Source organism: Eriocheir sinensis, chromosome 59, assembly GCF_024679095.1.
Source record: "Eriocheir sinensis breed Jianghai 21 chromosome 59, ASM2467909v1, whole genome shotgun sequence".
In the NCBI taxonomy this organism is placed as follows: domain Eukaryota; kingdom Metazoa; phylum Arthropoda; class Malacostraca; order Decapoda; family Varunidae; genus Eriocheir; species Eriocheir sinensis.
Window position 1 is genome coordinate 6,648,878 of NC_066567.1, and position 27,364 is coordinate 6,676,241.

Genomic DNA, 27,364 nt, shown 5'->3' on the forward strand with positions numbered 1-27,364 from the left:
TTTGCGGTGCCATGATTTCATACGTCAGCCAATCAATCTCTACTCCGCCCCTTCTTGTCTCAGGTGTCAGGTTACGACTTCAAGGCTGACATCTGGTCCTTCGGCATCACGTGTATCGAGATGGTGACCGGCACAGCGCCCTACCACAAGTATCCGCCCATGAAGGTGCTGATGCTGACCCTACAGAACGACCCACCGACCTTGGAGACGGGTGCAGAGGAGAAGGTGAGGGAAGGAAGAGAGAGAGGGTGAGGAAAGGAAGAGAGAAGTAGAGCAGAGAGGGAGAGGAGAGAGAGGGGAAAGGAAGGAGAGGCCAGGAGTGAGAGGAAAGAGATGAAGCTAGGAGAGAAAGGGAGAAGAGAGGAGAGAGAAAATGAAACTGAGAGGGAAAGGAAAGTAGAGGAGATGAGGGAGAATTAGATTGAGTATAGGCAAAGAGAGAATAGTTGAGGTGGATGGAAATATCAATCGACTGTCCTCCTTATTACAACTAGCTATCTCTTTTCCAAGTTGCAGGGGGGGGTAAAGCCCATATTCTTAGACATTTCGGCGGCCAAGCGCACACATTGGACAAGGCTTTTGTAGGAGTTTTGCGCATTTCCAGGGGTAGTTTTATAACTCTGGTAGTAAGCTGACCATTCTTCCATATCATGTACGTGAAAAAACTCTCATTAGGACTCAATTCATCTCCTTTTCCGCCTTTGTAAATAGTTGATGTAAGAAGTGGAAGCGTCTGAGAATACCGACATAAGGGTCAAACTGTGAGGGAGGACTGAAGACAAAAATAACAACCTCCTTCCCTCCCTAACCCAACCAGGACCAATACAAGAGTTACGGCAAGGCCATCCGCAAGCTGATCACCGACTGCCTACAAAAGGACCCCACCAAACGCCCTACTGCCTTGGAGCTGCTCAAACACCCCTTCTTCAAGAAAGCCAAGGACAAGAAGTATCTCCAGAGTGTCTTGCTGCAGGGAGGGCCGTCCATAGAAGAGAGAGTATCTAAGGTACGTTGCTCTCCCCCTGTCCATATGTAGTTTTTAAGGGGGACTGAAGGAGGGAAGTTACGAGAGTGAGAATGGGAAGACAGGAAGAGGAATAAGTGAGGAGGAAGAGAAAGAAATGGGACAACTGAAGGAGAAAGAATAGGGAATAGGGAAGAGAAACAGCTGGGAAGGAAAAGAGAAATATCTGGGAGAAAAGAGAAAGAAATGGGAGACAGGAAGAGAAACAGCTGGGAAGAAGAGAGAAATAGGTGGGAGGAAAGAGAAAGAAATGGAAAAACAGGAGGAGAAAGAATAGCAAGACAGGAAGAGAAATATGTAGGAGGTTATGAAGGTGAGAATGGGAAGAGAAATAGATGGGAGGACAGGAAAATAGAAGGAAAGAAAGAGAAAGAAATGGTAGGACAAAAAGAGGAGGAATAGCTAGGAAGAAAGAAAAAATAAGGAAGAGAAGGAAGTGGGAAGAGAGGAAGAGAAATAAAATAGGAAAGGAAAGGAAAAAGAGGGAAGGAAGGAGGGAACAAAATAATAAAAGGGAGTTAGGAAAAGAAGAAAATAGGAGTGGAGGAAGACAAAGTAAATGAAAAAGAAGGAATAAGGGAACAAAATGATGAAAGGATGTTAGAAGAAAAATAGAGAAGGAAAAGAAAAGGAAGGAATAAGGAAACAAAATGATGAAAGAAAGTTAGAAGAAGAAAAATAAAGAAGAAAGAGAAGAAATGGGAAAAAAGGAAAGGAAAAGGAAGGAATAAGGAAACAATATGATGAAAGAAAGTTAGAAGAAGAAAAACAGAGAAGAAACAAAAAATTGAGAAAGGAACGGAAAAGAAAAGGAAGGAACAAGGGAAGAATATAATGAATGGAAGTTAGTAAAAGAAAAAATAGGAATGAAGAGAAAGGGAATGATGCAGGGAAGTAAGGAACGAAGGAAGAGAAAAAAGCGGGAATAAGGGAATGAAATGTTGCAGGGAAGTAAGGAATGAAGGAAGAGAAAGAAGCAGGAAAGAAGCCGTAAGAGAGGGAAGGATCAAGGTAACAATATAACCTGTACAATAGCGTCTAACATTCATGAGTGCCTTTGAAGCAGAACTCGGCCTCAGAAAGCAGCAGCAATCATACCTCTAGCCTGGGTACACTTTGATTCCCACTAACTTCATATATTCATTTAACTTCTCTTAGCTTTTGCCAGTAACCTGCACCTCCAGTCCTTTGAGTTGTGTTCATGTTATATATATATACAGTTCTTTTGTTGTTGTTTATTTTGTGACTGAAATAACCCTTTTTTCTTATGTCTCTTATTGGTGTCTGCATGCTTGTGGTTGTTTATTTGTGTGTTTGAGTGTGCTAGAGAGAGAGAGAGAGAGAGAGAGAGAGAGAGAGAGAGAGAGAGAGAGAGAGAGAGAGAGAGAGAGAGAGAGAGAGAGAGAGAGAGAGAGAGAGAGAGAGAGAGAGAGAGAGAGAGAGAGAGAGAGAGAGAGAGAGAGAGAGAGAGAGAGAGAGAGAGAGAGAGAGAGAGAGAGAGAGAGAACTTTTAACTCCCTAAACTTGTTCTTAAAAAGCGTGTATATACAGCTTTTGATGTTTTATTGATTTACTTTAATTTATTAGGGTAGGAAAGGTGTGTGTGTGTGTGTGTGTGTGTGTGTGTGTGTACTAATCTGAGACCTCTTATGATGAGCCCTATTCCTTTCACCTCCCATCCCTCGCCACCACCCAACCTCCTCCTTCTCCTCCTCCTCCTCCTCCTCCTCCTGACTCATTTACTTACTTTTCATATGTTGTTTTCTTATCTGCTTGCAGGATGAGCCCTTCTTAAGACGGAGGGTGAGTGAGTTTAGTGATTCCGTTATTGACAGTGAGCCCGTTAGTCCTTGATATTAAGACGGAAACATTGGCAACATTGGCTCGGACCACTCACTGACCCCCCTCCCTTCTCCTCCCTCATGACCTGACCTGACCCAACCGCACCCCCGCCTAACGTATGATCCTGCACTTTGTTTGTTTCTTGTGTTGGGCCCCGAGGTGTTTTGGTTGTTGTTGTTGTTGTTGCTGCCGATTTTGGTTTGTTTTGGTTGAGTTGGGTTCGTCTACAGAAAAAAAAGGATGGAAGGGAAAGGAGAAGAAAATCAGTAGCATCCATTTTTTCCTCTTTTCTTATTTTTCTTGGCATGAAGTAATATTTTCTTTTTTCTTTTTGCTTGTTTTCTTTCTTTTTTGTCAAGTTTACGATTTTTACTTTTTGCTGTGGGGGATTATTATTATTATTTTTTTTTCTCTTTAGTCACCCTGCCTTTCTTTCCTTCCCCCCTCACCCCACTCTATTCTCTCTCTCTCTCTCTCTCTCTCTCTCTCTCTCTCTCTCTCTCTCTCTCTCTCTCTCTCTCTCTCTCTCTCTCTCTCTCTCTCTCTCTCTCTCTTTCCTCTACTCTCCTGCTCTCTCCCTCTCCTCTTCTCTCTCACTCTCGTAACCCAAGTACTTAAGAGAGTAAAAATTATTAACCACTCACTCACTCTCACTCACTCGCTTACTCACGCACTTAATTAGCACTCACGCACACAGGTATTAACTTACTAACAGGTGGACCACTCAGGCGTTACGGGTGCTCCTACTCAACACGAAGAACGTCCGTAAATAAAAACAACAATCTTTATATATTCTCACATTAAAGCACTTCAATAACAAACAACGAACCCTCTCAGTACCCTTGCCAAAAACACTGGATCTTGTTAGTCGAGCCTGCAGGACCGACAAGGGAAAGAGGGCTGCAGCAGGAAAGAAAATGGTCATGGTCATGGTAAGAGAGAATGGTGGTCGAGGGGAAAATCGTGGAGAACTACCAGTCTGAGGAAGATTTAAATGTGTTGTGACAGATGGGCTGACTTACCCTTGCATAATACCCAGCAGTGAATGGGTACCAGGTATTAATCGGGGGTTGTGTCCCGTCTCCTGGGGTCTGTTCCTTTCTCCTATAATTCCTTCCCCTTCTGTCTCTCTCCGGCATATCACCACAGATGTTGCGCCGACTAAACGAAACTTTCCAACTTTTTACCCTTACATTTCGATGCTTGAAAACCCATTGTCATTACATGCCTCGTATAGTAGTGGAAGAGATGGTTTTGGTATGGAAAGTAAAGGGCAAGAAGAATATGTTAGTGGTGTTAGAGAGCATTAGGGTGACATTAGTGTTAGGGGAGTGGCTAATGTGGGCTTCTGTTTTAGGGGAAGATCTACAAGAGAAAGGGATGGAAGAGATGGCTTTGGTAGGGAAAGGGAAGGGCAAGAAGGATATGTTAGTGGAGTCAGATAGCATTAGGGTGACGTTAGTATTAGGGGAATGGCTAATGTGGGTTTCCGTCTTAGGGGAATTGCTACAAGAGAAAGAGATGGTTTTGGTAGGGACTGTGAAGAGCAAGAGGATGTGTCAGTGGAATCAAAAAATAGAAATGGGGTGACGTTAGTAATAGGGAACGGCCAATGTGGAGTTAATGTGGAGTTTTGTCATTATAGAAGTGCTAAGGTGGATGCTACAAGAAAAAGGGATCAGTGGTGGAGTAGTTGAGAGAGTGAGAGAGAGAGACCTGGGTGAATGTAAGCGTAAGGAATGAAAGAAAGAATATATGTTAGTTCAGAATGATTGAGTCAAAGATAGAAAAGGTTATTGTGGGAGTGAGCAAAGAGTTTAACAGTGCATGTACATAAGGAAGAGAATAGAGTTAAAAAGAAACTTAGGTTATGCTCAGAATGTGGGAACGGGGAATGAGAGATGGTAATAGAATGCATGCTTGTGGGCAGACGAGTAGCTAGCATGAATGATAACAAGGAAAGGGAGTTTGTGGTGAGAATGCTGTAGCCAGATAACATGAAATGGTCTAAAAATGCATGTTGTGGGCAGACGACTTGAGCTAAAATAAATGAAGAAAAAGGGAAGGGAGTGTTGGGTACAGAATTTCTTAGCAGGAGAATGAAAGATAGTTAAAGAAAGCATGTTGGGCGTGGATGACTTGAGCTAGAATGAAAAAATGAAAAAGAATGTCATAGCAGAAGAATGAGAAATAATTAAAGAATGCATGTTGGGGGCAGACGACTCAAGGTTGAATGAACTGAAAAAGAAAGGGAGTATTTGGTTCAGAATGTAATAGCAGAAGAATGAGAAATAGTTACAGAATGCATGTTGGGGGTGGATGACTTGAGCTAGAATGAATGAAAGAAAAGGAAGGGAGAGTTTGGTTCAGAATGCCATAGCAGGAAAGTGAAAAATAGTTATAGAAAGCATGTTGAGGGTAGATGACCCAAGTTAGGATGAATGAAAACAAAGAAAGGGAGTGTTGGTTACAGAATGTCGTAGCAGGAGAATGAGAAATAGTTAAAGAATGCATGTTGAGGGCAGATGACTTGAGGTAGAATGAATGAAAGAAAAGGAATAGGGTGTTTGGTTCAGAATGTCATAGCAGGAGAATGAAAAGTAGTTACAGAGTGCATGTTAGTGGAGAAGTAAACTAGCAAGAATAAATAGCACTCTTAACCCCTTCACTCCGGTGACGCCGACGTCGGCATCCGACAGGCGTCCGACGGCATCACCGTATGGAAAGGGTTAGTCATCTTCTAAACCTCTTAATCCTCTTCCATTTCCTCTTAATCCTCTTCTAAACCTCTTAAGAGGATTAAGAGGAATTTAGAGGAGGATTGAGAGGTTTAGAAGAGGATTAATCCTCTTCCATTTCCTCTTGACCCTTTCCATACTGTGACGCCGACGTCTGCGTCACGGATGGAAAGGGTTAAATACTACATAAAAATTAGTTTACATAGCATAAGGTTGAAAGTCCAGGGATATTTACAGCTTTACCATCATTCATCCCAGTGCAGTAAGTCTTATTGGATACTTTATAAAGGGTGTTAAAGTCTATATAAGTCTTTCATCTCATAATCTGTAAGTCTTGAATCTTATAACTTGATGCTTTGTTTCAACAATCCAAGTGAAACGTTTCTTCTATATTTAGATTATTTTGTGTAGCATAAGAAAGAGTCTCTTTATAAATGGTGATAGAAGTCAGATAATCTATCATCTCATAATCCCTTAAGTCTTGAATCTTATAATTTGATCTATTTCAACAACCCAAATGAAATGTTTCTCCTGTATCTAAAATAATTTGTGTGGCATAAGAAAGAGTAGCTTTATTGATGGTGTTAGAAGTTGGGTATTTACGTCTTGAATCTCATAATTTGATGCCGTGTTTCAGTGACCTTAGTTCATCCTGTATAAAGATAATTTTGTGTAGCATAAGAAAGACACTTTATTAATGGCGTTAGAAGTCAGGTATCTACGTCTTGAATCTCATCATTTGATGCCGTGTTTCAGTGACCTAAGTTCTTCCTATATAAAGATAATTTTGTGTAGCATAAGAAAGTCACTTTTTTAATGGTTTTAGAAGTCAAATATCTACATCTTGAATCTCATAATTTAATGCCGTGTTTCAGTGACCTAAGTTCTTCCTATATAAAGATAATTTTGTGTAGCATAAGAAAGTCACTTTTTTAATGGTTTTAGAAGTCAAATATCTACGTCTTGAATCTCATAATTTAATGCAGTGTTTCAGTGACCTAAGTTCTTTCTTCGTAAAGATTATATAATGTAGCATAAAAGAGGAAGTTCAAGGGTCTAGTCAGGCAGCAACAGGAGCAAGTGTGTTCATGATGGGTATAGATCCGTTTTATTATCTATTATTATTATTATTATTATCATTATTATTACAGTAAGAAGGCAGCTCAAGGGCACAAAAAAAAGAGAAAACAACACAAGAGTTCACTTTGAAAAGAAAGAAAGGGTTGAGGGAAGTGAGTACATTTATTTTTCTCAGTTCCGTTGACTGCGAGCGGCGGGCGGCCTCATCAGTTGTGTTTTGATGCGCTGGATGGCCAAGTTTACATAACATCTACATAACATTGACATTCTCTCGTATAATAGAAGTAAACCGAGAGTTCATGTTTCGGGTGGCCCAGTAAATTGCATGTAAAGTTTAACTAACATCCAGATAAAGTTGAGTCTTTCGTGTCGTAAGAACAACCGGTCGAGTACCTTGTAGAGGGGTGCATACAAGGCCTTCAGGTGAGTTGTATCAAGGCACCTTTTTCTTTGTGCCATAGCAGGTATTTCTCATTTTGCCTTTTTTTAGTCTGGGTTCTTGAGCTGCCTCCTTTACTCTCTTTTTTTTTTTTTTTTTTAGCTCTTGTCTTGAAAAAGTTTGCCAATGGAATTCCTCTCGCTGTCCAAGGTTTGCCGTAGATGTGATATACTGGACTTTTCTCTTTTGCCTCTTTATTTTTTTTATTCTGGGTTCTTGAGTTGCCTCCTTTACTGAAAAAAATAAAATAAATAAATAAATATCACCATGTCATCTTGAAATAGTTTGCTGATGGAAGTATTTTCGCTGTCCAAGCTTTGCCGAAGGAGTACATAACAAACTTTTCTCTTTTACCTCCTTTTTTATTTTGGGTTCTTGAGTTGCCTTCTTTACTGTAAAAAGAAAAAAAAAACATGTCATCTTGAAATAGTTTGCCCATGGAATATCTTCTGCTATCCAAAGTTTGCCAGAGAAGTGGTATAGCCTTCTTTTGTTCTATTTTTGTTTCTTGAGTTGCTTCCTTTACTGTAAAAAAAAAAAAAAAAAACACCACATCATCTTGAAATAGTTTGCTAATGAAATTTTGCAGTCCAAGTAGTCCGGCAAGATTCCGAGTACTGTCTATTTTTGCAGCAGTCCCGCAGCAGACAACCCGGCACCTCGGGGAGACTCCACCGGACGCAGAGTGGCGACTGGGTGTGGTCCAGTGACGAGGAGGACGACAAGGATGGAGACGAGGTGTGTGGCGTGGGGTACTAAACAATCCTCGAGTCATACGCCAGATTTCTAAATGTCATAATATTAGTACTTATTAGCCTGTCCGCTGCAATTGGCACAGATTTAGTTTTCACTGGTAGCCTGGTAATATATACTCCCAGGTCTTTCTTTGCCTCTGTGGTGGATAGTGGAGTGTTTCCCATGTGGTATTGGTATGCTGGATATCCCCTCCCAAGGTGCAGGACTTTACATTTTTCTTCATTGAATTGTAGCAGCCACTTTTGCTCCATTCCTTTAGCTTGGTGATGTCTTCCGCAGTCAAGGGGTTAACAGTTATGTGGCTAACCTAACCTAAGACCCTAAAAAAAGGGAAAAACACTCATCAGAACACGATTAATCTCCATTTTGACCTTTGAAAATAGTTGATGCAAGAGGCAAAAGCATCTGATAATACCAACCTTAAACTTTGCTCCCTAGGCGGACAAGATCTCCACCAGCAGTAGTGAAAGTAGTGGCGAAAAACAACAGCAGCAGCAGTCAACGTCACAGAGCTCCACACGCTCCGACACATCACAGTCCTCCACACAGCAGCCTCAGGTCACGCCGCAGCCACCTAAGACGCAGGAACATCCACAACAGCAGCAGCAGCAGCAGCCCCCCGCATCATCTCAGTCCACCCCTCCCGCCTCACAGTCCAGCCCAGTCACCGCAGCACCCACGCCACAGCAGTCCATCCCGCCACAGCAGGAAGGGTTACCGCAGCAGCCACTCCTCATCCAGCAACAGCCGCAGCCTCCGCTCAGCTACCAGCCCCAGGTCATGCCACAGTTAGCGGGTGGCATTCCCCCACAGTCCTATCCCCTTCAGTACCAACAGCAAGTAGCTGCACCACAGCAGGTCCTCCCACACATGGCACAGCAGCACCCACAGCAGCTACCTCCACAGGTGTACCCACTTCAGCACATCCCACAGCAGCCTATGGGAATGGTGCAACAGCAGGTGTGTGTGTGTGTGTGTGTGTGTGTGTGTGTGTGTGTGTGTGTTGCGTTGTAGTATACAGGGCCTGAGCTTTACTTGTGTGGTCCTTTCTCCACGTCATTATTTGTCCACTGTTTTTATCAGCGTCACAGATGCCGATCAACAGATTGTCCAGCTTCTTAATGTTGTTGTTGTTCTCTTCAAGTTGTTTTCCTGGCTTACCCATGCATTGTAGACATGACATTGTATAATAACATTTGTTTGCCCTGATGAACCCTACAACATGGCATTATAAACAGTCAGGTTTTTTTTTTTTTTTTTTTTTTTTTGCCCCCCCCCCCGTCCTGGCCTGTGGCGCCGGTAGGCCTTTATAGTAAGGCCTGATGGTCGGCCCCAGCCCGTTGTGGCGCAGGCAAGTGTTTATAGTGGCGCCATCTTTACTTTTCAGCATTTTCCATTTTACATTTTCTCCTGTAATTCATTCCAAGTATTTGTATTTCTATAGGTAAAAACTGTGCTTCTTTGTGTCATTAAGCATTTGTGTGTGTGTGTGTGTGTGTGTGTGTGTGTGTGTGTGTGTGTGTAGGGTCAACCTTATATATTTCCCTTTGGCACTGATGTTCATGCATTCCCTTCAGATGCCTGGCATGGTGGCCGTGAGTGGCATGGTGCCCGACATGATGATGGCAGCCCCCATGGCGCCGGTCGTGCCCACAAGCATACCGCAGGGCATGGCATACTCCCAGCCCGTGGCCGACCCCAGCATGCCCCTGTCCATGGCCCAGGTGCCTCAGGGCGTGACTGAGGGCTACGTGACGGGCCCAGTCCAGCAGGTGTCCTTGGAGAATGAACCCATTAACCTGGTGCTAAGGGTCAGGTAAGAGAAAATGGTGTAAATATACCACAGAAAAAGGAAGGAAGGAAGAAGGGAGGGAGGGAAGAAAGGAAGGAAGGGACGAAAAGGTAACTGAATTAACGAAGGGTAGGAGTCTGGAGAGAGGGCGGTGTAATGAGGAACAAAAGAGGGAAGGAAGGAAGGGACGAGAAGGTAACTGAATTAATGAACGGTAGGAGGCTGGAGGTGAAATGGTGGAGAGAGAGTGAGAGAAAAATGTATGGGAAGACTAGTGTGTATGTGTGAACCCATCAACTTGGTACTAAAGCTCAGATAAGGACAACATGTGGAGGTGAGGTGCATAGGAGAGGCAGGTATGTGTATGTGTGAGGCCAAAGATGAATGTGTGTATGTGAGACCAGAGATGAATGTAAGTGTGCACGTACCCAGAGAGAGCCACCAACAAGCCCCCTCTTCCAGGAACCAAAGGAGAGAGCTCAACGATATCCGGTTTGAGTTCAGCGTTGGACGAGACACCTCCGAGGGCGTCGCGTCAGAGCTGGTGGCGGCCGGGCTGGTGGACGGACGGGACCTTGTGGTGATCGCCGCCAACCTGGACAAAATCACCCAACACCCCGAGCTTGGCCAGAACCTTACCTTCAGATTGGTGAGTTTGTCCAGGGGAGGATAAGGAGGAGGAGCATAAGAGTAGGAGAGTTGATAGATGATACGATCACTATTATTATTATTATTATTATTATTACAGAGCACTGAGTAGGAGGATGGGTAAGTGTGCCCTTCCTCATGTGTTTTTCTCCTCTCTCCCTCACCAGAACTCTGAGTGTGAGGCGACCGAGACGCCTGACGACAAGGCGTTAATAGGGTTCGCGCAGCTCACCATCTCGGACTGACGGGGGGGCGAGGTCCTCCCCCTCCAGGGCTCCCCGGGCACCAGGAGGGCCTGAGGCACCCCCGTGGGAGGCCGCCACCGCTGCCGCCCCCGTGTGATTAATGATCAAAATCCTCTTTTTACATTATTCTTGTCCGAGCTGTGAGGTGTGAGGAGGGAGGGAAGGAAGGAGGGGAGAGGGAGGGTGTGTAGGCTGACCTAACATTCAGTACAGTGGAGCCTCGGTTCTCAAACTTAATTCGTTCCTTAAGGTTCAGAAACCAGTTTGTTTGAAAACTGAAACCATTCTCCTGCAAGAATTAATGTGAAATGGATTAATCCATTACAGAACCCCCAAATGATTGCTTATTCAAACCTTTATAACAGTACTTCATGTGTAAATTCATATTCATACACTTGTACATCAAACTGTAGGCCTGTAAACTGGTAAAGTAGCGAGTCTGGCAACTGAGGGGGAAGTGTGGGTAGGCTGGGGCAGTGTTACCGGATTATCTTACTCCGCAAATTGTATTTTTTGGTTTCTGACCCACAACTATTGCAAAAAACATAAGGTTTTAACGGTTTTAACAACAACTTATTGAATATCCTAATTTGTGTCATCTTGGAGTGTTGATGTCACCCTGGCCGTATATCCCAGGACCAGCCTCAGACGCACTCTAGTCTATAACTTGAACTCAATGGAAAGTATTGCGTAGACTCTCCAGGTGTCCGAGTGTGGCGCTGCGTGTATATCCAATATGCTCCATTTGATAGGGAGTCTGCATCATAACTGACTCCCTCCCATCGTACGTCTCGGCCGGCAGAGCACTTGGTTGTCGGCTTGCCTGTCCTGAAACCAGTGCATCTTATGTTCTGAAAATATGTTCGGGAACTGCTTTGTTTGAGAAGTCGTTCGAAAAGCGAGGTTCCACTGTACACATGTATAAACAGTATGTATAAGATTGCAACATGTTCTGTGATGCGTAATGGAAGGCTTTGATCTTCCTGTGTAGGGAACATTATTCTCTCTCTTGCTCGGCATAAACAGTGAGTTGCTTCAGTGCAATAATGAAAGTGACAGGTACATGCACACACTCAGACACACACACACACACACACACACACACACACACACACACACACACATATGTTGGAACACTCGCTCACACTTTCCCCAGTCTTCAGTTTTGCCGGCTGCCCAAGACAGGAGTGGTTGTTGCCTTCAGTCATTTGTTATTGGTACACAAAATGGTTTAATTTGTAAGTGTTTTCAAGCACAGATATTGGTTTCCTTGTCATAGGTTCAGTAGTGTGTGTGTGTGTGTGTGTGTGTGTGTTTGCTCCTAAAGCCTAGAGGAAGACAGGCTGCCCACACAATGCATATTCTCATCAACACTCTGCATCGCCATTGGACGAGAAGCATTTCGGATCATTCACTAGCATAAGACGGTAACGTAGTCGCTTGTTGCTTCTAGATTCGTCACTCAGGGCGGCTGGCTAAGCTGCGGCCACTTGTAAAACCATAATCCTGTCACCCGCAAGGAATTTACGAGAATATGTGTGTATATATATAAATAACTTTCTTTTTTGAGTTGGTTTGGTCGAGTCATTGACTACTGGTGGACCTTGTTTTACAGTATTCCTTTTCACATAGTCTTTGTCATTTCTCTCATCACCTTTAACGGCTGTAATTTATCATGTTGATCACGGCTTACCAGTAGAGCCAGCAGGAATATTCTTTGTGTAAGATGTAGGTTATACTTTCCAGAAAGACGACATTCTTCAGGTATATTCGGTGATACGTAGTGTGACTCGGAGGATGGCCGTTGCATAAAACAACCGACTCTTTAAGACCCTCGTTTGTGCCCCTACTCTTCGACTTGTGAACTTAGCATGTTTTGGCAGACCTCGTTTCATTAGCTTTCATTGTATTCCTTGCAAGAGATTTCACCGAGCATGACAATAGTGTTCATTTGCTAGTGTCATAGAACAACTACTGTAACTACTACTACTTCTACTGCTTGCTCATTCCTTCTCTCCTCCCATATACCTTCCTCTTTGATGTTCCCTTTCCAAGTTTTCATATTACTAATACTTCTGCTACTTCTACTTCTTGCTCCTTCTTTCCGTCTCCCATTTTCCTTTCTTCTCTTCCTCTTTTGATATTCTTTCCTTTCCAGTTTTTCTTTCTATTTCTTCTTTTTCTTCAGACGCCTACTTCCAGTATTCTCCGGCGTGTTAACTCAGCCCATTGTGGCGTTTATTATATGTATGGAGATGTTATATTCCTTGCAAGTCCATCCTTTTGCCACGCTCAGAAATGGTGTTTGCCTCTGTTGCCTCACGTGCCCATGGGTGTGTCTGTTGACCGGCCACTTGCCAGCATCAAAACAGCATATTTTGGCAAACACATTTTAACTATCTTTTTTTTCCTTCATTTATTTCATTTTCATTATTTGCATCACAACCTTTTTCTCATACTTTTGATATCATGTTCAAATTCAATGACACAATTTTTTTCGGAAATTCTTGTATAAAATTCACTTTTCCCATAAGTTCTTTTGCTTGTCAAACACTAATTTTGTCCAGTGTGATACGATATCTGACATAAGTTTCTGCGTTGGACACGAGGCCGCTGTATTTGATTTTATTGGGCGAGTTGATAACTTACCTATTGACATACTTTTGGATGTAACGTCTTGGTGTCCCCATCCACCGGTTCGTCGAGTCGAGAGTTTACGGAACACCTGTAAAAACGTGTGGTGAGAGTCGTTGGTCCAGTCAGTTGTATGTTTGACGGAGTGCATGTTGCGTTCACTTCTGAAGGGTCTGTTGCTCACTCTTTTAAGTTCCTCATGTGTTTGTCCATACGTGTACATACGTTACTGTGGCGTCATACAGCTGCACGTTGTTGGTCAGGATCTTTCACCTGTGCTCCGTGTTTAGTTTCCTTTATAGTGTGCATAGTGGAGGTGAACATACTACATGATTAGTATAAATTGTTATTGTTTAAGGCCTCTTATATCAAGTCAGGTTAGCGAATACTTCAGGCAATTCTTGTTATACACATTGTGGGTATCGTGGGTAAATATTTCTTGAATTTTCCATATAAATCAAAGTTGTGTGGAGGAAAGGCCATGCTGCAAGCTGCTCCCCTCCAACACTATTTGGGCCTAAAATACCCTCCATTGATTATTAGGTGTGATAAATTGTGTACAGATAGCAAGTGTGCACATGATGGGTGTACATATAACAAGGCTTGCCTGTGTTACATGCTGTATACATTTCTTCTAACATGTGATGTCATGTGGAAAGTGTTGCCAAGACTGCCGGCTGGCTGACTGCCTCCGGGGTGGCCGTCAGGTGTAACTCTCAGCCCCGGCAAGTGTTCTACATCCTCAGTTCTCACTTTACACCATTTTCTGCAGCTTTGTTATGCCACACTTTTAGACCCTTGATTGAGAGTCGGTCACTACCAAGAATGCCTCACCCATCCTTCTGACCTCACGGAGACCAATGACATCCCACTTAATACCCTCCATTTTTAGAGTAATTCAGCTAAACTGCCTTGCCTTGTCTAAAGTCCTAGCATTGTACATTGCCAGGGTCAGATTCCAGGGTGGCCTGTGTGCACCCAGAATGTATGTATTACAAGGAAATTATTCCAATTATATCTTGTTAGGTAAAGGTAAAGTTAAGGAGAGTAAGGCACATGAGAGGTGAGGCTGAGACGATGTAGCTGGCATTCACACTTTTGGGCGACATCAAAGCGAGGAAGCAAGAGTCATTCTTGTGCTGGTCGCCCTGCCACCCATGCCAGGAGTCAGCCACGCTCTGGCGTCTTAGAGTAAGTCTGAAATAGCAACTTGAACACTGACTTTGCCTCGGAGGAGAATGAGACGCATCATCCTGGAAGTTCTGCTGGACTGAGCACAGTGCAATAACTTTTCCACGCTGAAGCCGATGCTGCTGCAGATGTTCCTCTCCAATGCTTGAAGACAAGAGACTGATGATTCGTGTGTCCAGTGAACGTAAGGTTTGCCCACCAGTCTGCGGAAAGCCTTGGCAGCATGTCGTGTGAGGTGATAGAAGTTAAGAGAAAAGAAGAGAAACTTAAGTTGTCTGTAGATGCTGTATATTTTCTTTCACCATTGTATCCAGTGCCAAAACTTTTAAGTTATTAGTTTCTCAGCTTCCCACAAGCAGAGATGCACCCCAAGGTAATGAAATCAATACACCACACTGCTCCAAGGCTCTGTGGTCGTCACCCGGTGGATCAACATGCAAGGAAAAGTAAATCAAGGACGGTGCAGTCACTGAAAACTTGTGTCCTTGTGTCGACGTTTCCATTGGCCATTGCAGCACCAGACGCTCAGAAACAAGGCCCAGGGTTGAGAAGGTGAGAGGGAGCCACCTGTTGAGGCCAAGCTATTGACTCAAACCACTACGCTAACCACCACAATCTTTGCTCCTCTAAACTTGCCTTCCCACCCCCACCCCCACAAGATTCATGCCTTATTTGTGCTGTGTAACTGCAAGTTGTTTATAAAATTGTACATAGCAAAACTATTTTAACAGATACAGGAAACGTGTTCTAGTGTAATGCGCACTCGCCCTTCCCTGGCACCCCCTCGCGGCCGGGGAGGGGGGGCACTGAAGAGAGGAGATCCTATTTAGTTTCTTGAGACTATGCATATTATATTTATCCTATGTACTATCTTATTACTAGCTCTGTCAGTTTGTTTTGTGTCTATTTACTCTACACTGCTAGCAAGGAATGTGTTGCCAAGAGTGGAGTGTGAGGGAGGCTGCATCGCAGCATTGTGTTGTACGTGGTGTTCCGGGGTATTTATGGACCTTGTGTGAAGATGTCGTAACCATATGTTGAGAGTTATAACGATGAGTTTTCACGATTGCTTTCCCTCCTTCGAGCTCCGAGGGTCCGTTCGTCTCCTCTGCCTTAACGAAGCCACGCAGGTGATGCTGATTCACCAGGTAGTCAGTGAAGGGATGGAAGGCACTCGCTGCGAGCCTGAGATTCTTAGCTTTAACTTATATTACAGACATTTGAGTTTAATGTAAATTTGCAGAATTCCTCCTTATTTCAATGCCTCAAGGCTTAAAATTTACTTAGGGATAATTTTAATTGACAGTCGGAAGGAATTTGACTATGGGAAAAGGGAATCGCAGGCGAGAACCGAGGGCTTGTAGCGGGCGCCAGGCTCAGGTCGTGTCCCGGTCGACTTGACGAACGCTGGATTGCCCGACTCGGCCACCTCCAGCCCTGACCATCAACCTGGCCACTTGTCCGGCTCATCAACTCCTCTATTAAAATGAAGAAGCAAAAAAGGCTTGCCTCTTCCTATTCCCTTGTGTGTGTGTGTGTGTGTGTGCGGCCCAGTGCTGGTTGGCTCTGGTGACAGTGATTGGGTAATGTGCTTCCTCTTGTGTGCATATTACAGGCCTTTCCACAGCCTTTCTCTTCTGCAGGAAAGGTAAGTGAATGTGGAAAATCTTGTTCTCATTTGCTTCATTTCAAATTCTCAGTTTTCCAGAGTTTATGCAATTAGATATTCTGCTCCATGAAATGATTGATTTTTATTGTAGTTTAGTTAATAGGCACTATGCTCGTTTATACTCTCAATATTTTCAAAGTGCTGTCACGTATCTTCATATATATAATTGCGGTGAAAAACAAAGGCCTGGTTTGGGGGAAATGATCATTCCCTTCATTTTTTCAAAGCATGTTACCAAAGCATAAGCCACAGTACATTAAAGGTTTGTCTTATATGTCTGCAATTATTTAAATCATCATAGCTTATATTTCAAGCTAGTAATATATTCCATTGATTTTCAGACTCAAAACTCCCAGAATGGTTGCCTCCACACCTTACCCAAGAGATGAGATAGAGAAGAGGGCAGGAAACCCAGCCAAGAGACGAGGAAGAGAAGAAGGCAGGAAACTCAGGCCTTGGTGGGGATGCCTGGCTGTCGAGAGAAAGCTTACCCCTTAAACAGAAAGGCAAAGACTGGTGTAGGTCAGCTTGTCTAATTTCTTGCTATTAATGAAACCATAAATTGAATAGACTTTTATATGTGAAACAGTAGTCCCTCCATTTAGCGCACATCCTTTCAAGGATACCCTTATTATGTGCCCTTGAGCAGACAACACAAACATCACAAAATTAAGACCAGTCCCTAATCAATAAATCCCTTTAAAAAAACACCACCACCACAATGTGGATTTATTTGGTACCTGTCTCACATTAAATAGAGGGTCTACTGTAATGCATGATATATAATGATGGTTGCTTTTTATACTTTCTAGTGGAAAGATAAAAGAAACGAGATTTACTTTAGTTTTCAACAGCTTAGTAAGACAGCCATGTGATTCTTGCTACACACTAATGTTAGCCATGTGCTACAATGGGTTTCAAAGGCTGTGATGTTTAGTTTGGGGGGAATAACTTTTTCACAAAGCCTTAGATAAGGATGATAATTGGGCAAAGCATGTATCAGACCTTGCCTTTTTATTTTTGTCAGTATGATTTATTAACGATGTGGATAATTAAAGCACTTATAAGAGGCACTATGATAAAAAAAATTCTCAGATGAAGTGCTTTCTGTTGCAAGGCTAGTAAACTTGTCTGTGGAGACACTGCTCACAACATTAAGCACTTCATCTGCCTCTTATAAGTACCTTAATTAACATGACATTTCCATGACTATTTTCTTTTTAGCTTAAGTACTGCTTTGGATAGAAATTCTCCCTCCCCAAGACGTCTGTCCATTCAGGTTTTTTTCTTTTTAGCTGGTAGTACTGCTTTGCATAGAATTTCTCCTTACCCAAGACATCTGTCCATTCAGGTTTTTTTCTTTTTAGCTGGTAGTACTGCTTTGCACAGAATTTCTCCTTACCCAAGACATCTGTCCATTCAGGTTGAACAGCGCTGTCGACTAGCAGGGAATGAAAAAGTTTAAAAGTTGATGAGCAACATAGTTACAAAGGGTATAAGGAGACTTGCAGTTCACTTATATTCTTGTGTATTCTTGCACATCTATTAAACTTTTTCTTGTTCCTTGCTGATCTAGCACAGTAATGTTCAATCTTCTTGGACAGATGTCTTGGTGATTAGAACAAAACAAGGTCTACAAAGGCCTAAAAAACTGTACTAAGGCCTAAAAAACTGTACTAAGTCCATAATACCTCTCTAAGTCTCCGAAGAGATACTGGAGCATTTGGAATCTATTTAATAAACATACTAGTGTGTCCCCCAAGTTTATTTTAAGACTATCATACATAGTTCATAGGATAGTAAGCAAGCCAAACCAGCAAAAAAAAAATTTCTCAAGTTGATGAACATTTCTTTTTTCCCTCTCCAAATGGCTGAGCAGATACCTCCTGAAGGTGTATCTCTGGGTGCCTTCTGCTGCCAGTGCAGTGTCTGCAAGCCATCGCTCTCTCCATCCCAGCAGCATCTTGTTGGAGGGTTGAGACACCTGACGCTGATGGCCTGACGGAACAAACACTACTCAAGTCACAGTACGTATATCAAACCTGAAAACAGCAGAGACAAGTTTCAGCTGCATTGGCAGTTGCTCTTCTCTTGCCTCCAAGGAACATAACAGATAATTCTTATAAGGCAGAAGTGCATTTTGTCTGTAAAAGTGTTTAATAAATGTATATTGCTCCCAAGCCACTTTTTACCTTCATAACATAATAAAAGCTCATAGCTTGTCTCCCAAGACCCTTTGAAGTAATTATTACTAAGGTAGATAGATTAAATAATTTTCCAAAACTCGGGAAATGTACAAGTGACAGTAAGCAGTTTGGTTGAGAAATTAATTAAGTATATATTCATAAGTATATATAAATATGTATAAGTAAGTTTTGACAAGCGGAGAGGCGTGTTTACGTCACAAAGGATGTATTTTTCCGCGCGGGCTCTTCCCTTTCTTCACCCCGGAGCTCGCAGTCTCATCGCCCATCGACTTTGAAGAAATCGTGAGGCCAGTGTGGAAAAATACACCCCTTGTGACATAATCACGCCTGTCCGCTTGTCAAAACCCCGTCGTACGTGCTAGAAATGTTGTAATTATCACCACACCGTGCCCTAAACGTGCACCCGCTAGGAGCCGCTATTCCTAAGATTTACCTAATGTAATGAAACCACCTACAATACTGAAACAATAAGCATTGGCATCCGATCTTCCCTGCCCCTCATCCCCACCATCATCACCACCACCCCTCATCACCACCTCCATGATCCATCACCGCCCCTTATCACCACCTCCATCACCGCCCCTCAAAACCTACCCTCATCACCACCCCTCCTTCATCACCACTATTATATATAAGCCGAATAAAAAGTGAAAAATAGGGGAATAAAATGAGAATGGAGTAAAAATGATGCAAAAAAAGTCCTCTCACCACACGTCTTACCTCCCTCGGCTCCACGCGTCCACTGCCTCCAAGCCGTCAACCCCGGGCTTCGTTTCCTCCCTGCTTCGAGCTCTGCCTAAGGGTTCATGAACTCAAAACTGAAACATTACACAGGTTTCAGAGGCACCACCAGGGCACCACTACACTCCGCAGGCACTACATTAAAGGACCAGTGACACCTCTTTATTACATTAAAGGTGAGTGGGTTATATATTGCGGAGGTTAATGTTAGTGATCAGCAGCGGTACAGGTTGATTCAAATGGTTCGTATTGGTTGATTCACAGGTTACAGGTAATTTGATGAACTAAATGATCAAATATCAAGTCGTCATCTCAATGGAAATTTCCTCACCTGAAATATCACCAGGACCCATATTCTCACACATTTCGGGACCGACACATCCACGCACACCTGACAAGGCTTTCGTAGAGACTGCCGGATAGTATTTTCAAGGGTGGTTTTGGGAGCCTAGTGATAGTTTGGCAAGGCTTTTCCTGCACCATAGGGATGAAAAGCCATTGGAAAGATGGTAAGGCAAAGCAGGTACGAGGAATGAGGGAAAGAGGGAGAGAGAGGGAGACGATGTGTGGTGGTGGTAAAGGAATAGAGAAGGGAGGAAGAGAGAAAAGAAGAGGAAGACATCTGAACCCGATTCATCTCCTTTGTAGCCTTGGAAAATATGTTGTGACAGCTGAAAGCGTTTGAGAATACGAGATAAGATAGACCCAGAGAAACATCAATGGTGCCTAATTATATTTAACAAGATACCCAGAAGAGAACAAGCACTTAAGGAGATAAAAGCAACTATTAACGACTCTGAGAACTTAATTACTTCCATCCAACGAACTCCAAACGACCCTTAAAATGTAGATGTGAGATAGACTGACTCAAAACCTTCCTTGGATAGCAAATATAACAATAGCCTAATAGCTTCTTGTGCTTTTATTAAATTTACAGCCAATTTGCTTGCATTTTTATACAATATATACCTTTGAGTGAAGCGTGAATACAAGCTAGTAGTAATAAGTATAAGGTTTATCTAGGGCTGCTCTCTCTCTCTCTCTCTCTCTCTCTCTCTCTCTCTCTCTCTCCAAGATGAGTAAACCTCTTTTGAGATATGTTTAATCGCCTCCTTAATTAGTGGTTACGATTTAACATGATCTCTGAAGACGCCCAATTATCCCAAAGTGGTAGTCCAGGCAACGTTGTCAAACTTAGGGAGGCAGGAAAAGGCGGGAAACGAGGGAAATATGCTTTGTTTAACTGCCTCGCTATGTGGTGGTAGTCAGAGCCATAGAATAGGAGAGTTTGACGCGCCATGTTGCTACCAAAATGAGCCGCGCGAAATTCAAACTGAGGCTGATACATTATTTTTTTGTGTGGTTTAGGTATTGTCAAGATCTCGAAATACCTAGGGCACACACATACTCTATTGTAACGGCATGAGTTTGAATTTTGCGCGCCTCTTCTGGTATCAACACGGCGCCTGTGATGAGGTTAGCCACACTCTCCTTTTCTGTGGCTCGGTGTGGTGGTATTACAGTCTTGGGTGAGCCTTAACACCGGATATATGCAGTACGATAATTTGATGGAACAAAGGTAACGTTATAGCACCACAAGGCACGAGTATAAAATTAATATATATACACATACCAATAGACGTAACCTGACCTGGGAGTGGGGAGGGGGGGGAGAACGTGGCATTATTGAACCAGTCAGTCAGTTGCTCATTCATTTATTGGTCAGTCAATCGGTCCAGTTCTTTTTCATTCCTTTAGTTAGTTCGTCGTTCCTTCTGTCAGTCAGCCAATCGGCCATTCAGTCAGTAGATTGAACGAGTCAGTCAGTTTTCTTATTTAGCTTGTTCAGTTAGATTAGCTTTTCATTCATTTTAGTCAATTAATCAGTCAGAAAAGTTTGTATTCATTCAACGAGTCAGTGTATCAGTTCATCAGCCCTTCCTTCAGTTAACATGTCAGTCAGTCGGTCAGTCCACCATTCACTTTACGCTTCAGTCAAATTATTCACTCAGTTGGTTACCTAGACAGTCCGTGAGTTGTTGTTTAATGAATGCTCCCTCCTAAAAGGGGGGAGCACGAGCCATGTTATAGCGGCCCGTAGCAGGGTGCCGACGTGTTTCTGAAGGATGAGTTGTAAGTCTGTCCACCCACTTACCTAGAGAGTCAGTGTGGTCGCTCGTTCAAACAGTTAGCCCGTCCGTTATTTTCAAATCAGCGAGTGATTCACAAACAAGTCATTTTCTAGGAGCATTTTCAGTGAGATATGCAAAAGATTAACATATAGCATTAGTAGTGGGTATATTCCTTTCACACACACACACACACACACACACACACACACACACACACACACACACACAGCCCCTTGCCACAGTGTAGGCTCGCGAGGGGCCGCCACTGTCTCCTACATAATCGGCATATTGTGAGGGTCTGTACACTGTAAGGTAGTAATAACGTCTATAATTACCGCTAATATAGATCCCGGATTACGCACCCCCCCACACGCACACACACTGGTTCGAGCATGTCACTGTTCGTTCTAGTTCAAACGGCGTGTGTCCGGGACTTCGAAACACTGTAGTTGCCTTTGCTTCTAAAAAGTGGTGTGTCGGTAGATTTTCACTAATTAAGTCACTACACAGTAAGCTTCGTTTATCGAGAGAGACATTCGATGGGACTCTCCTTCTCTTTCTAGTGTCGGTCAAAGTTCCTACAAAAAGAAAAAAAAAGGAAAGCATCCACGTAAAAGTTTATAATATTCTTGGTTTCTATAAGTCGAGAATAATATTTTTTAGTGTTTTTGTAGTCCGTATTATAATTGTGTGTTTGCTAAGGGAGACGACATGATTTTTGTCCGTTTAAAGTGGCCACAGGGTTCTCACTTTGTCCGTGAGTTGGCCCGTCAGCTGGCCATACGGGTAGGCCGGCTGGTAGGGCTGCGGGTTAAAGATCTTATTGGTCTCCTCATAAGGGGTGACTTTGTTCTCGTTAGTCGTCGATACGTTAGTCGAGACATTTGGCACGTTAGGGACCAGGACGATGCTGTTGACGTGATTCTTCTGGGCAAACAGCTTGGCGTACTCTTGGTAGTCGAATCCCTTCTTTTCCGAGTGCATGAAGCGGTGGCTGTTGAGGTGGCTCTCCAGGCTAAACCTCTTCCCGCACTCGTCGCACTCGAACTTCTTGCCGATACTGTGCATGTACTGGTGGCTGGTGAGGTGGATCTGCTGGGAGTAACGCTTCCCGCACTCCTCGCACTCGTACATCTTTTCCTCGCTGTGCACGAAGCGGTGGCTGTTCAGGTGACTCTTCTGGGTGAAGCGTCGCCCGCAATCCAGACACTCGTACTTCTGCTCCTGGTTGTGGATGAATTTGTGGCTGTTGAGGTGGCTCTTCATGGAGAAACGCTTGCCGCACTTCTCACACTCGTAGCGCTTCTGGTCGTTGTGGAAGAAGCGGTGGCCGTTGACTTGGTTCTCCTGCGCGAATCGCCGCCCCCAGTCCTGTGTGTCTGTCTTCTTCTCGTCGCTGTGGATGAAGCGGTGACTGTTGAGATGGACCTCCTGCGTGAACCGCTTCCCACACTCCTTACACTCGTAGATCTTCTCCTCGCTGTGCACGAAGTGGTGGCTATTCAAGTGGCTCTTCTGTGCGAACCGCTTCCCGCAGACCTCACACTCGAACCGTTTCTCCTCGGTGTGCACGATCCGGTGGCAGTTCAGGTGACTCTCGAGGGCGAAACGCTTGTGGCAGACGTCGCACTCGAATCGCTTCTCCTCCGTGTGTACGAAGCGGTGACTGTTGAGGTGGCTGCGCTGGATGAACCGCTTGCCGCACACCTCACATTCAAACTTCTTCTCGCAGTGTACCAGCATGTGGCTGTTAAGGTGACTCTTGTGGAAGTACCGTTTGTTGCAGATTTCGCACGCAAACTTCTTCTCGCTGTGCACCAGCATGTGGCTGTTCAGGTGGCTCTCCAGGATGAACCTCTTGCCGCAGATCTCGCAGCCAAATTTCTTCTCGCTGTGCACCAACATGTGGCCGTTGAGGTGACTCTTCTGCACGAACTGCTTCCCGCAAACCTCGCAGTCAAACTTCTTGTCTGTGTTGTGGACCAGCATGTGGCCGGTCAAGTGGCTCTCCATGGTGAACTTCTTGCCGCAAAGGTCACACTCGTACTTCTTCTCCCCGGTGTGGACCAGCATATGGCTATTGAGGTGGCTCTTCTGGGCAAAGCGCTTGTGACAGGTCTCGCACTCGTAGGGCTTCTCCCCAGACTGAAGCCACATCTCAATCTGGGAGCGCAGTTTGTTTTGGTCCTTGGCGGCGCTGTTCTCGTCGTAGGGCACAGCAGCGCCGTAGGTGGTGCCGGGGTGCTGCTGCGTGTGCTGGGGGGCATCGAACACCGTCTGCGTCACTTTGTTCACCTTGTCCGGGTAGTGAGGATGGTGCGGCTCCGCCATGACGATGCTGCGTGGCGGTGTGGGAGCGACACACCTCACACCTCACTCCATCCTACTGAGCCGCCGCCGCCGCCTCCTCCTTCTTATCCTTTTCCTATTGCTAGTGACTGCCTTGCTGGGATTAAAGTGTGAGGGGCGTTGGTGCTTCTGCTGGTGCCTCTGTTAAATAAGAAGATACAAACAAATATTCAAACATAGATAAATAACATGGATAAATAAGATACAGAGGGCGTTGGTGTTACTGCTAGTGCCTCTGTTAAAAAAAATAAGGATATAGACAGATAATTAAAGAAAAAAATATAAATGAAACAATATAAAAGATATAAATAGATATTAAACTGATCAACTGATAGGTTTCTTGACCAGACATAAACCAGACCAAAACACATGCATACACAAAAAACTGTAGTACATTCCTATTACAGTAAAGGAAGCAGCTCATAGGAAAAAGTAAATAAAAAAATCTCAATACCACTGCTCCCATAACAGAAGGAAGAGTGGCCAAAAGAAGTCAATTTCGGGTGGTGTCTTGAAAGAGGTCAATTACAGAGGAATTACAGACGGAGTTTACTAGTGAAAAGGATTAAGGAATGAACATGCTGGTTAACTCTTGCATAAGGAATTTGGACAGTACAGAGATGAGCATGAGCAAAAAGTCGTGCCGCGAGCGGCACTGAATAAAATTAATACCTGTTGTTTTTGTTGTTTTTGTTGTTGTTGCCCCTGCCTCTCTGACCTCCCCGAGACTCCACAATCTGTATAGTGAGAACAGAATTAAAAAAAAAAAAAAAGGCTAAGTGAAAAATATAATAAAAAACCCTTGGAATTCAGTCAACAAGCCAGTCGGTCAAGCAATCGTTAGTCGGTCAATCAAGGGGCCAGTCACATAGGAAGTCAGCAGTCAGTCAGCTAATATGCTAATCAGTCAGACACAAGGTAAGCCAGTCAGTCAGAAAACCAGGCAGTCAAGCAGTCGATAAAGTCAGTCAATCTAGGAGCCACAGAGTAGTGTAACAGTGGTCAGTCACTATAAAGTAGGCCAGTCAGTTGTTCACTCAGTCATTCAGTAAGCTACTAAGTTAGCCAGTTAAGCAATCACTCCGTCCGTCAGTCATTTAACTAGTCAGAAAGTCAGTTAGTCATGAGATAGGTCAACCACTCAGCCAAACCCCAGCACTGCCCCCTCGCTCCTCCTAACCCCCCCCCCCTTCCTCTTCCTCCTCCTCGTCCCCCACAACCCTGGAAGTGAGATCTATGCACACACTTCCTTACATAAGAGAGAGAGAGAGAGAGAGAGAGAGAGAGAGAGCATGATATCTCTGGCGCATTACATGTCTACCACTGAGCTATTGATCGATCAGTTGTAGTAGTAGTAGAGGTGGTGGTAGTAGTAGTAGTAGTAGTAGTGGGCATTTATAAATATATCAATAAAACTTTCCCGAATCTGAAAATAATAACGCAAACTTTCAATAATAATAATAATAATAATAATAATAATAATAATAATAATAATAATAATAATACCCAACCAGTATATAAAAAACGCAATCTTATACATAAATAAAACAAATAAAAAATAAACTAAAAAGAAATCCAGACTTCTCTCAGCAGCTGCCTGTCCTTTTTTTTCTTGTTTGTTTGTCTGTATCTGTCTATTCGTTTCCCTGTTACTGTCTGCCTATCCGTCTGTCCTTTTCTATATCTTCTCGAGTCCTATTTCTTCTCTGTCTGTCTGAATATGTCTGTCCCCCTGTTAGTCCTCCTGTCTGTCTACCTTATCCCCTGTATGAAGGAAGGAAATAAAGTAGGAAGACAAAGAGGAGGAGGAAGAGGAAGGAGGAAAGGGTGTAAGGTAGGTTGAGGTAAGAAGGAAGGCTGTGGTGGGTGAGAGAGGGAGGGAGGGAGAGGGTGGGAGAGGGAGATAGCATTGTGAGGAGGAGGAGGAGGTAATGGTATTGGAGGAGGGGAAAGGGAAGGGAGGAGGGAGCTGGGAGGAGTTCAGTTCGTCTTCAGATACAACCCCCAACCTAACATTCCCCATACCCTCTCTTCCACCATACAAACCGCTCTAAAACCACCTAAACCCCGCTAAAACACAACACAAACCCCTTAGACAACCTCAAAACCGAGCGAAAACACCATAAACCAAACGAGACACACAACCGAAGTCCCGACTCCGGGCCACACGAACACAAGCCTTCCATGGCGGGACGAGGAGGTTGCTAGCTAGGGGAATACACGCAATAATTACCTTTCTAACCTTCCACCAGCTGCACAATCACTTCCCTTGGCTCCACCTGTACCACGACACCACTATTCCACCTGTCCACACCACACTCGGCCCTGCAATGCCCCGTGACACACCTTAAAACAGGAGATAACACGAGACAGAGACAGAGACAGACGGAGAGAGAGAGCGAGAGCGAGACGAGAGCTGGGAGTGGGAGGAGGAGGAAGAAGGGGGAAGAGGAGGAGGAGGAGGAGGACACAGCAAGAGGGATTGAGGCACTAGGCAACTGCAGGACCCCGCCGTATACACAAAAATTCCCCCCACAAGAATTTTCATCGGCCACAGTTTCTTTATCCCACCCCCATATCATCACTTCTCTCAGACACTTCCTGTTACTCCTTTTGTTCACTGTTCTTTCCCTCCCCTCTGTGTGTACAGCAAAGATATGGAGAAGGGAAAGAGGGGGAAAGAAACTCGATGATAATGCATAATGGTAAACCTCGAAAAATGATTCTCTTATCTTTCTACCTGTTCTCTCCTATTCACGTATTGTTTAAAAATCAATACATGTGAAGTCTAGTATTTGAAAACTGATCGATATGGCATTGTTTTAAGGTTACAGGTGTGACAAATACCCTGTTACATAAGTAAGAAATTTATTGTATAACTAAAGTAGGATTACGTATTCTTAACACTTGTGGCTGTAATTTAATCATTTATATTTGCTTTCTGTTCTCCATCTCAAATTCTTATGGTGATGGGTGGAGGAGAAGGGAATGGCCGGTGAAGGAGGAAGAGGGAGAGGGAAGGAGAGAGGGAGGGGAGGAGGAGGAAGGGAAGGGAGAGCAGGAAGGAAGAGCTGTGTCATCCCCAACAAACAAAAAAAAGGTGGAAAATAACAAAAGCTCTCCCATAACAAGTAAAGGGCTGGGAGGAGGAGGGGGAGGGAGAGGTGACATAAGGGGAGGGGGAGGGGCAGGGTGCCATCAAGTGCCTGAAGAATCATACATCTGGCACTGCACCACCACCTTCACCACCAGACACCACCACCATCACACTGTTGCCAGCCTGAGCACACTTAAAACTCCCCCAATGGAAGGAAGGCTTGAGGCTGCGCGGGTGGTGGTGCGCTGCAAGGCTCCTTCAAAGCTAGGCGATCGTTACTCCCCACCCATTCACCTCTAGCCCCCTAAAACCTCACTAAACCTTCCTTAAACCCCATACTGTAGGGATGGACTAGGGACAGACACGTAAGGGCCATGGACGGCAGGGACACAGGGATAGGGTAGCACTGGGCCATGGGACAGAGGTGTTTCTTGCACGGCACCTCGAACAGGAATCAGGGAGGGGGGGTAGGCGACACAGGCTCGGATATAAGACCACAACCTCGTGTTCTGGGGCTACTGAGCACTGTCACAGCTCCATGGTTACCTCAGGGGCTGGTGCCGGGGTTGCTGGGGTGGGTGCCGCGCCGAGGGAGTCCCAGCTTGCATGGTTCACAGCGAGGACGAAGGAAAACCGTTTGAAAATGAGTTGTTCCGAGGTAGACGCCACCTTTGGGCACCAGTCAGACGGGCCGCTCCTGTCCCTCCTCCCTCTAGTCCCTCCTCCTAGGCCCTCTCTCGGTGCCTGGCGGAGGTCATAGGACGTTTTCTTAGCGTTGGC

The 27,364-nt window shown here is 44.3% G+C and overlaps 2 protein-coding genes and 2 long non-coding RNA genes across 18 annotated transcripts in view; 2 read left to right on the forward strand and 2 right to left on the reverse strand.

The window, feature by feature from the left end:
- Positions 1 to 15,047, forward strand: part of LOC126985465 (serine/threonine-protein kinase OSR1-like) — a 67,656-nt gene extending 52,609 nt beyond the window's left edge. For 7 of the 11 annotated variants that reach the window (XM_050840404.1, XM_050840406.1, XM_050840413.1 and 4 more), the window contains 8 exons: positions 64 to 225; positions 818 to 1,006; positions 2,804 to 2,827; positions 7,757 to 7,861; positions 8,318 to 8,839; positions 9,457 to 9,695; positions 10,134 to 10,320; positions 10,487 to 15,047. In XM_050840404.1, the coding sequence (XP_050696361.1) occupies positions 64 to 225; positions 818 to 1,006; positions 2,804 to 2,827; positions 7,757 to 7,861; positions 8,318 to 8,839; positions 9,457 to 9,695; positions 10,134 to 10,320; positions 10,487 to 10,564 (1,506 nt within the window). In that variant the 3' untranslated portion in view covers positions 10,565 to 15,047. The remainder of the gene's footprint in view (positions 1 to 63; positions 226 to 817; positions 1,007 to 2,803; positions 2,828 to 7,756; positions 7,862 to 8,317; positions 8,840 to 9,456; positions 9,696 to 10,133; positions 10,321 to 10,486) is intronic. The other 4 variants (XM_050840408.1, XM_050840409.1, XM_050840405.1 and 1 more) reach the window with 3 other exon arrangements.
- On the reverse strand, positions 3,358 to 7,750 carry LOC126985469 (uncharacterized). Its single transcript, XR_007738732.1, has 2 exons — positions 6,603 to 7,750; positions 3,358 to 6,483 (listed from the first exon to the last, which is right to left on the reverse strand). It is a non-coding gene; the product is annotated as an uncharacterized LOC126985469 (long non-coding RNA).
- A 1,539-nt stretch (positions 15,048 to 16,586) lies between the features above and the next one.
- On the forward strand, positions 16,587 to 18,234 carry LOC126985467 (uncharacterized). Its single transcript, XR_007738731.1, has 2 exons — positions 16,587 to 17,409; positions 17,482 to 18,234. It is a non-coding gene; the product is annotated as an uncharacterized LOC126985467 (long non-coding RNA).
- LOC126985466 (zinc finger protein OZF-like) lies at positions 17,809 to 27,344 on the reverse strand. Of its 5 annotated transcripts, XM_050840417.1 has the most exons (5): positions 27,131 to 27,344; positions 24,160 to 24,224; positions 19,338 to 23,628; positions 18,986 to 19,083; positions 17,809 to 18,056 (listed from the first exon to the last, which is right to left on the reverse strand). In XM_050840417.1, the coding sequence occupies exon 3, from the start codon at positions 23,467 to 23,469 to the stop codon at positions 21,865 to 21,867; it is 1,605 nt and encodes a 534-aa protein (XP_050696374.1). In that variant the 5' UTR covers positions 23,470 to 23,628; positions 24,160 to 24,224; positions 27,131 to 27,344; the 3' UTR covers positions 17,809 to 18,056; positions 18,986 to 19,083; positions 19,338 to 21,864. The 5 variants fall into 5 exon arrangements, with proteins under 5 accessions (XP_050696374.1, XP_050696373.1, XP_050696376.1 ...); XM_050840416.1 differs by having other exon boundaries at positions 18,986 to 23,628; XM_050840419.1 differs by lacking the exon at positions 27,131 to 27,344 and adding an exon at positions 25,834 to 25,912 and having other exon boundaries at positions 18,986 to 23,628.
- Positions 27,345 to 27,364: the final 20 nt, after the last annotated feature.